General features: G+C 38.5%; 1 protein-coding gene across 1 annotated transcript; it reads right to left on the minus strand.

Annotated features, from left to right (window-relative positions):
* Positions 1-1,861: 1,861 nt before the first annotated feature.
* Positions 1,862-3,955, minus strand: LOC107223646 (natterin-3). Its single transcript, XM_015663396.2, has 4 exons — positions 3,821-3,955; positions 2,948-3,147; positions 2,607-2,750; positions 1,862-2,212 (listed from the first exon to the last, which is right to left on the minus strand). The coding sequence occupies exons 1-4, from the start codon at positions 3,825-3,827 to the stop codon at positions 2,126-2,128; spliced, it is 438 nt and encodes a 145-aa protein (XP_015518882.1). The 5' UTR covers positions 3,828-3,955; the 3' UTR covers positions 1,862-2,125.
* Between the last annotated feature and the right edge of the window lie 6,719 nt (positions 3,956-10,674).

Raw genomic sequence — 10,674 nt, forward strand, 5'->3', positions numbered from 1 at the left:
AAAATCGATTTGTTCGTCAAGATTCGGCGAGTAATTCACTGCGTTTACAAGAGCCATAGACGTAGTCCCAGAATGGACGGTAACTACGAGGAAACAAATTATAAACTTTAATAGAGCACCTCTTGTATGAGTAAGAGGAAATACAAATGTTCTTCATTTTCCTGTCGACTTCGTCGTACTTAAACATTGCATTGATAATCTGCCTGCCGGAAAGTCTGAAGCAATGAATTAGGTATTATACATACGAAAGTGCAAAAGTTGGGGAAAAGAAAAACAGGTTCCAAATCTTGGTCTTCGGTAGAAAGTGCTCGCTTTGTCTCAAGTTTTTTTCAGGGCGCTTACACACATATACATACATACCTGTAACACTAACTTCCGAGTTGTGCTTCGCTTCTGGAAACACTCTGTAACTCTGAAGTGTTTACGAAACTTATTCGACGGTTGATTTATATCAGGTAGAACATCATGGCGATGGTGGAAATGTTATAAGATATTGTACGTACGGTTATCTAGTAGGAGCATCATTTCTTTATTTTGTGCCCTGAACTCTCTGAACCTTCTGGAGTTGATATTTGCAATCGGGATTCAATCTATCGGTCATACTACTTTTTCGTAAACACGTCAATTCAGGTGAATGAGAATCTGTGGCGTAGAATAAAGTTGATTAATTTACTTTCAAGTGAATTGATCGCTAAAAGTAATTTGCTCGAGTAATTTGAGACTGCTCGGTCAACAAATTTAACGAATATTGGTTGAACGAAAAAAATATGAGAAATCAATTGACAAGATAACTAAATGAAGTCCAACGATTCGCTGCAGATCGAACTACACGTCGATCCTAGAATTTGGAAGTATACCTTTTTACAATTCATATAAATTGAATAATAACACGATAGTTCATGTAATGTATAAATTTAAATATTCCAATTTACCGCCAACTTGTTATTCCGCCGCAGATAATGGTGGAGAAAAATGCGGCATATGGTTCGAGCGGGTACGAAGTTCCTTGGCGAAAAAATGAGCCTTCCGCATTGGTTCCGCGGCGATAAAAACACCAAATCTTTTCCGTTAAATTATTACACGCGGAAATAAGAACCTGCGGACCAGTGTGAATTTTCGAGGTAGATTAAGGACATAAATTTTGCAGATATATTCCGCGTCTACCGCCGCGCCGGTAGCGAGGTGTTCGAACGTCGAGCGATCTTCGTCGACGAAAAAGCGAGCCCCTCGTCAGAAACGCTGAACAGAGTTGCACGATGTTCACAACCAACGTCTCCAAATACCGTAGCGACGAAATTCACGTCAACGTAACGAACATCGGCAACGATTTTCGCGATCCCAAAAATGTTTTGCACCGGAACCATTCCACTCATTTCACGTCGGGAAAATCGAAATAAGACGAGTTAATCGAGTCGTGTTTCACTCGGTGCTGTTGCTTTCCGCTAAGTGCTCTGCGGCAGCAGCAGCCGGCTACGACTTTTGTTCTCTTTGTACGTAGCTTCTCACCCCGGCATCACGGGCCGATTTAACGCTGCGAATTCGGCCGCTTTGTTCATCCCTGACGTACCAGACGCACCAGATGGCATGGAAAAGCTGATCCCGATCGAGCTTGGGCATTTTCCTCGTCATGACGAATCATCGGGTAAACATGTTTACCACCGTAATGCAGCAGATACTGATAATGTGTTGTGCAACTAATATCGTTTGGTCCTAAAGTGTGGACACAGGAAATTGAAAAACAAGGGCACAAACTTACGGATTTTAAAGTCGGTTTCCATGTTAAAGAAGACGCATTCAGTATTGATTTTTCCTATAGATTCTTACGACCCTGATTAATGAAATTCAGCAGTATCAGCTCCAGTTGATTCGACAACATTAGACATATATTTATTTCTTATACACCACTAGGGCATTGAGTATGTAGCAAACGGTGTTGAAGGACGTACAGGTTCATTATACTCTATTGATTTATTAACACTAATGTATATGAGAATATGGGCAAAATGCGGAAGGTAGCATTATACGAGAAAGCTGAGAACACAGCGCGACCCGCAGTACACCGTTCAAGTTCTGATAAAGTTGACGTGTGCACTTATACCTCTGTTTCACTATGGAAACTGGCAGATTACATTTGCACAAGAACTTCGTATTCTCGGAGGGCTACCTCTCTTCCTCCGAATGGGACGTACAGGCAGCCGTGGCTCGGATGTATCTGCGTAACGAAAAATTGTTGGATACAGAATTTGTAGATATGAGAGTTGGGCCGGTGACCAAAGTACAGATTGTATGTTTATGTTTACACTTCTGAAGAGTCATGTCTGAACGATAACATACAAACTTATGCTAAGCCCTCCGCGTTCTATGAACGATAAGAAAAATGCTTAACCATTCGATAAGAGAGAGAACGATAATCTATTCCGAGTGTATATCTATTGCGTTCTTGCGTCTCAAAGTTCATGTGCCTTTGTCAAATGATTCTATTCACATTTTCTTCCAATTTGAAGAACTATTGTGATAATACGAAAATAAGGAAGAGTTTATGAACCACAGATATATGGTGCAAATAAAGTGTTTTTTTTTTTTTTTTTAATCAAAATAGGTCTTACTTTTCCAACGGTCGGAGTTCCCTGCTGAAAGCCACGACCAACGTAGAGCTTTTCGCCGGTACGTGTTGTTCCGGATTCCACGGCGCCATACGGCACTTCACCATTGCGTTCAACAACCCAGTGAAAATCGGCCGGCATTAAAATCTGAATGTGCAAAAGCGATTATTCCAACATCACTTCGTATTTACATTGAAGAGTTGCATCAGTCACTGCGTGACCTTTTAGGACACGGAAAATGATCGAAGGAAATTTTCAGCGATCGCGAGAGAAGTGGAACCTTCGCCAAAGAGTGTTCGGAAGTTACGGAGCGGAGGATTTCGCAGGGCTCGATAAAAACTCACCTCGAATTGCCGTTTCTCGTGTTCCTGACCGCCGTAAGCTACGTACGCGACGGCATGCTCGGGTTTCGCTTTGGCCGGCAAAACATCCCCGTTATGGGTCGCACGACCAACGACCAAAGAGGCGCCGTCAGCGTCACGACCAGCGCAAATCATCCCAGGGAGAGTCGCCCGCATCCCTGTGTACGGCACCCATTTGTACCCTGTTGTCAAATTGCCGTTAAAATTTGAATTTGAAAAAACAATTCAGGAAGAGCTTTTTGCAGGCAAAGCTGAGCCTGTTCAATTGCCATTCTATTTCTGTAACCTTAGTTTATTTTAGAAGATTCCACTCGAGTCTAGGTTATTTTCTTTATGTTTGTACGGTAACAGACTGTTTGTACGTAAAACGTTACATCTTCGTGCAAATTTTTTTCTTCCGAATGTCAGCGTGCCATCGGGCAAATTTATTGCAACATGCATTTAAAACAATTGTATTAAGGAAAACAGAACGACTCTTATTTCTCTTAGATTCTTTCCCCACACTCTTACATCTACCTTATATCCTGCATCCTCTTCGTATCATCACCTCACAACCTCATCTTTCATACCGCATCAGCAGAATGCACCCTCTAATCCTGCACTGCAACTAACCTCGAGTCACCTTTCATTCGGCCAACATCTAAACTCACCTCGCTTACCTTTTTCCTCCTCCACATCTTCTCATTGCACTCTCCATATCTTTGACAATAAATCAATTATACACTCAAACATTCATTGATGCAGTCATCGATCACAATCGTCCACCACGTAACAACAATAAAACTTGTGTAAGAATTTTTCAGCCTTAATTTAAAATTGCACAAAAGGAAATATAGGACGATCGGATCAACTCACCAGGCATTTTTGGATCCGTTTAAGTCCGGTAGAATGTTGTTGGCAGCCTTCCACAATCGGTACTAAATGTTGAGTATGTACAACGGTTATTTGTCAAGTTGAGATAAATGTAGCTACGCCTTATCATTGGCGGGAGACTACGTACGTTTTATCAAATCGGGCCGACCGGCTGGGTATAGCGATTAAGATATTTCTATTTCCCACTAGCCCGTATCTTTCACAAGGGAAAAAAAATTCCAGATAATACCTGCAGATGTGAGCGTTGATTGTAAATTTATCCAATAAATTTCGAAGGATAATTTTGCTTTAGTACCACGACGCGTAACGAGAAGATCGCGTTGGTATTCAGGGTTTCAGGTAGGTAAAATTTCAAGCTTTTTTGATTAGTATAAAATTTTAACAAGCACGTCGAAACAGTTCATTTATACGTAACTGATAAGATGTAATGTTTTTACTGGGAGATTGACGCACTAGTGCTTTTCACGGTAATTCAAACCGATAAGATAGCGGACGTCGGAACAGAACTGAGTCACTTTCACTTTTAATACGCGATAAACCTTCTCCGAATTATAACATGTTATTGGAATTTTATTTATAATATACCGAGAAAAACGAAGGTGAAGTCCTGATTGCAAGAGAATTCTTCAGTATGTTGATAAAAAATGGATATAATTTTAACCCAGCGTCTGGGAAAAATTCAGAATAAATCGGAATATTTCATGATAAAGGACCCGAAAGAAAAATTCTGAAAATTTCTAATCAGAATACAAGCGGAATAAATCGATGCACAATTTGTTTCTTCAGATTGTAAGATTGACGGAAGGAAATTTTCGCAGACTTACGTCGGAAGACAAATTTCGTGTACGCATTGAAAGTTTGTCACATTTTTTGGTACAGGCGGAGGTCCCTGTTACGTGTAGTGCAACTCGAACGAATGGAAAAGTTCAATGCGAGGCATCAAAATTGCCCAGGTTTATTTCAATTATACACTAAACTTTTTTTTACTACACAATTAGGATGCGTGGTGTATTGGATGGTTATCATTCTGTGTCAATTAACGAAACTCGTTCGCGTGTACTGTTTAAAGGGTATTTAAACGGTAATTATTAATCTTGTACTCGGTCACTTTAAAATGTGTATCATTAGTTTCATATTTTTTTTCCACAAAAGTTCGACGATATTAAGCGTGGGTTAGTCTCACTTATCTGTGGACGTTACTTGAATGGGTAAATGATGAGTCGATCAATACCGGCCTCTTAAAACCGTTTTGCCGAGTCTCGATTTTGCGATTCAAACCCACACGATATAAACAGCAGATTAGCACTTTCTGATTCCGTTATTTTTCTCGAAATATAACGTCAAGAATTGGCAGACGAGTAATTATCCTCTCGAATTAGTTCGGAGCGTTATGTACGATGGTGTATCACAAGTTCTGACATGTACTGACAATGAGTACAGTTTTTGTTCCATTGTAAATCTGAAAATTGACGCGAAACTAAAATATTCTCTGGCTAAAGAAATTTTCTGCATAAAAATAATATCGAATGCGGAAATACAGGATTGTTTATTTTTATTTAATGCATGGCTTTGCTTGATTTTATACAGAAAAATTGAGCGACTCTAATTCTAGAATAAGACGTCTTGGCATTTATTTTACGTATGACTGAATTTAGTTCTCGTATCTAATAAATATAAAAATTAATTAAATAGTGTACAAAACGAACAACATAACATATGGTGTCATTTTAAAATTTTTGTATTTAATCTATCGACGACACAGTTTATGAAATAAAATATTATTCAAATAAGGTTCCTTCCCACTGTCTTCGAATCCTACAGTCTAGTTAACGTTTGCAATTTAATGGTAACTACAATCAATGTTTCGACTCAGGACTCCACAAATTTCTGAGATATGTACTTGTAGATTTTTTTTCGAGCATATTTAGTCAAGACATTGCTATTCGCATGAAAAAAACCTTTCCATTTATAATACATTTCGTATTTTGAAAGAATTGGGTCGAATTGGAGTCAGAGAACGAATTCAAAAAGCATGCAGATTTATCGTCCTAAGTACACAAAGGCATCGTCCCTCACAATTAGCTCTAGCGTCTTGACCACGAATGATTAGGAAACCAAAAATCTTACGATGCTTACTTACGGTCCCGATAACCATGCACTCCTTGTCATTAACACTGCCGATGTAAAGTTTTTCCAAAAAAGTCACGATTTGCAATTCATGCTGTATCTCCGATATTATATAGGTATGTAAAATTATTAGAGTTACCTTTAAATGACTTACGTCGCATTGTGGTTTCTCGTGCTCGAAACCGTCAGCGGCCTTGTCATGTCAACGGCATATCTTTTTGGGCAGTCTTGCGTGCTTTCCGTGATACGGCACCGATGAGCAGATAGTATGGATTGGCTGGCAGGGATTTTCCATAGCTAAGTGGTTTTGAGGCGGCCGATTAAACGATGCCAATTCTACGGGATAATTTAATCTTCAAACCAATCACTGAGACGAGTATGTTTGATCCATAATGGCTTTAGCTTTTCGGAATCTGGAGCACACTCAGAGGATATTGATGCAGATGTACAGACTGTGCATGAAATGCTTTGATCAACAGCGGTTGATGAGTCTATTGACTGTAATTCGTCGGAATAATTTGATCCTCCGATTCTATAATTACGGTTATCGATGATCCGCAGTATTATTAGTTGTAAATGACACCTGGTTGGAGAATTAGAGATGAAAATTTTTCAGAAGTAAATGTTCGAAGTTGGTCGACGAGGCAGGCCAAGTCTGAATTATGATGTTGAGACCTTATATTTTGAAAAATTTCTTATTCTATACTTGGTGTTTTCAAATTCAGTTACTTCTTTGTCAAATATCATCATGATTCAAGTTTTTATATTCTGTACTTACATTTCCTGTGCATAGTTGACAATCTGAATTTGAATGCATTGCTTGCAAAACTGTAAAACGTTAGAACTTCACGAGAAATTCGTATTCTTTGAAACGGTCCTCCTGTTCTCCGAATATCATGCATAAAACGCCTCGGCTCGGGTGCACTTGTGCGCAAAATTGTTTGACGTCATTCACCGGTATTTCAGCAGAGTCGAAGGTATTCTATGATAATAACAATTCATTGTTGTCACTCAGATTCTTGGAAGAACTGGAGCATAGTTTGCAGTAAAATTAATGCGATATTCCTTTATTCTTCAACTCTACGGTTCGTGTTACGAGATTCATTGCGAAGGGTGTTTCGATTAATTACTTCGCAAGTTTAGTTCCTCAGACACACATTGCAGATAAATTTTTTGAAACCCCTGACGCATCGCAAAATATTCCCCTGATGAACAATTTTTCGTTGCCAAAATTTTTGTTCGTTACAATTACTGGAATTTCTAAGTGTGAAATAAAATGACGTATCTAAGGTGGGTGAATTGTTTTTTTTTTCTATCTCTCTGATGAATTGATAACAACTGCAACTCAAACTACAAACAAGGTAAAATAGATGTATAATTCTTTTGGGAAGGGAAGAGGCGTTAAATGGAATTCAAGAATTAGAAAATTGATTTTGTACATTGTTTTAGTTGTGCACTTTTACTAACAATAAATGTGGATTGTATTACGCGGTTATGATTTGACTGAAAAATCAAAAGCGTTCGATTGAATCAGAGCTTTCTTGAACTTTCAACGAGATCATCTCCTGAATTGTAAGGTTGTTTGAACAGGTAGATGACGTCTAAATGTTTCCAGAAGAAACAATAAAATAAATAAAATTTCTATGTAAATATTATCCTGTGTACACAGAAGAAGGTTTGTTGAATCGATTGATATTTATTCAACCAAGCCAAAGATCGTGTAACGAGTTTCGCGTCTCGTCTGCCAAATTGTGCTTGTTCAAATGAGAACATCTAACAGCTGAATAATTTCGATCGATTTGATACAAAAATTATCAATTCAACGAACTCTGTTGACTAAACATATTGCAAAATTTCATTAATAATGAAAGTACTCTTTTGAATATAAGTTTTTAAATGACGCAGAACATGGCAAATAATAAATTATTCGGAAGAGAAAAGTTTTTAACAATCGCACGATTGTACATTGGGAATAATGTTTGTTCAATTATCTTTCACACCTAATGATTCAGGAATCAGTGCGCTAAATCGAGTTCGAATTACGTTGGAAAATATTGCGCAACTTGGGATTCTGTTCGCTTGGTTGAATTTCCTTAGAAATCAATAGGAACCCAGATTTTGGTGGGTCGAATCTATCATCAAAATTTCAGGACAAGCCGTCCAACGGCTGTACAGATATTACGCTCAGATGACTCCTTTTTCAGTAATTAATAAGATCGATGTGCCTGATTGGATTTTACTAAAATTTAATAGCGGTCGAGAATTTCGATGGAACGAACTCGCCTTTAATACGCCAACGTTGCGATTCTCTATAAACGGCGGTTCGCTGAGAATCGTTAATCTTGATTTGAAATTTCTTCATAAAATGAAATCAAAGGTTCTCGCAATTTGAAAGTACGTCTTGGTTTTTTTTTCTGAACTTGCACAATTGTAAAAAATGTTTTTTCTGAAATGAAAGCTATTTTCTTGGTTGATGTGTTTCTTGACGGTATTTATTTTTACACTTTTTTTCAATGGAACGAAACACGATCAGTCGGTTTCTATCTGCAATAACTACACGAGCAGATCTTCGTTGAACCGACATTTCAGGTTCAAGTTAAAGTTATTTTGGTTTATCTGAGTGATCATTCTTTGCAATTGGAAGAAAAACTTTTTTTTTCACTTATCATTTACTTGCTTCCCTCTGAAATTGGCGATCCAAACTTATAAGCACTCCAGATCCACGAAATACGAAACTTGAACATCATTAGTTAAATGATACTTTCTATAGAAGCATGAATTGAATTAGAGTAAATCAAGAATAATCTAATCCGGAAAAAAAATTTTACCGACAAATCTTGTCATTATTTGAATCACAAAGCTATACGGAATTTTTGCACGTCTAAAGATGAAATTTTGTAGTAAATTAAGACTGCTAAAATTTTCCGAAATAGAAGCTTCAGGCATTTTATCAGCTTATCACTGTTGCCAAACGTGATGCAACGTGTTCTTCACACTCCATATAACTTTGCCAAAGAAAACTGTAAGTTCGTTCAAAAGTAAACATTAGAAAGCTTAAGTCTCCCCATTCAAAATGTCTACTGAAAGTGATCGCAAAAAGTTTATTGGAGCCGCTGCTCCGTTCTATGGCGATATCGAGTTTCCCTATTTATTCTATAAGTTTTGGCATAAATTTTTGGAAGGGAATTGATAACGGCCAAACAATCTTGTCGAAACGTTCTTTTTAATACGTCTTTGATGTTGTTGGCAAGTGAGGTGGAAAAGACAGAGATTAATTTTGAGATTTAACGATTTGTTTTGTAACAAATACCAAAGACGTCTTTCTGCAATAATTTTCCCCCCAATTTTTTATCCATCTTAACCCTTTGAGTTACGTATTATTGTGCCGAGTCAACTTTTATAACAACATAATATTATATTGTTTTTGGGGTTGTCGAATACAAATCTGAAATCAGATTTCGACAATTGAAGATGGTGGATCCAATATGGGGGACGCAAATTTCAGATTCTTAATCAGCGACCCAAAATCTCATAATTTATGTAAAACATATACATGTGTAGAGGGCTAATATTCTCGGAAATGAATTGTTAGTTCAATTTTCACGATTTTTTCTAATCGATTTTTTTCTAACAATAATAATTTACACTATATCGCAACAATTACTCTCGAGTATGGAAAACATATTACTATACCATATCAGAAATAGAAAAAAACGACACAGAAATATGTTTTCAAAATTCTCCAAATACACAAAAAAATGGATGTAAAATAGGTGGTCAGAATACCTGCTTATCACTATAACTCAAAGGGTCGCCACATTCAGAATCAATCCATTATCTGAATAGATTCCGTATCCGATCGAGCCGAAAGCGATAATTTTTATTGCATAATGTGTTGGGCGGCAATTTCGCCGCAAAAAATTCCGGGATCGAGACCGCGACCCGGGTATCATTCGAGCGAATGCACGCTCATGCCCGACGTCACCTGGGAATTATTTACCCCATATAATTCCCATTGTCCCGAGCAAAACCCCGAGGTCGACGTCCATAACGGCGGGCGATTCCTTTGTCTCTCCGTCATGTACGGAGATACGGTTTCGCACGCGACTACCGGGCGAATCTCCCCGCGGTTTTCGAAGGCGGCTGACGGGGATGAAGAGGAGGACCAGGATCAGGACGAGAAAGAGAAAGAGAAAGAGGAAGCGGAGAGGGGAACCCCTGCAGATCTGGGTGCCGAGGGCAGGGCGTGCAGACGTTGTTCCCGGGTCACGATTGCGCGCGTTGCCAGGGCAACATCCTCAAGCCAATCCTGGTGCATTTCTACCGGGTGGATCCTCCTCGACGTGATCCTGCGACCTCGCGTGCCGGCTTCGCCCGCGCCTTGCAGCAACAGCAGCTATCACTGAGAGAAATTTTTAGTTCCGGCTACCGCTCGGTCCTTGACCATTTTCATTTTTTACCACAATCGAAAAATATAGTTCTAGGTACAAAATGAAAATTAGCTTTTCAGCTGTTACCGGAAAGTCTAGTATCCGTTACTATTCTTTCTCATTACGATCACTGTTGCTATATTTTCTTGCAACTTTTGCGAAAATTTAATGCTCGTGCAATGATAAATTGACGTTAAAGCCTCGTTTAACTAAAAAAAGTAGAGTAAACCGAGAAAACTGATTTTGCGTTGCAATTACCGAAAATGGATCGACAATAGT

This window comes from Neodiprion lecontei, chromosome 6, assembly GCF_021901455.1.
Source record: "Neodiprion lecontei isolate iyNeoLeco1 chromosome 6, iyNeoLeco1.1, whole genome shotgun sequence".
Lineage (NCBI taxonomy): Eukaryota > Metazoa > Arthropoda > Insecta > Hymenoptera > Diprionidae > Neodiprion > Neodiprion lecontei.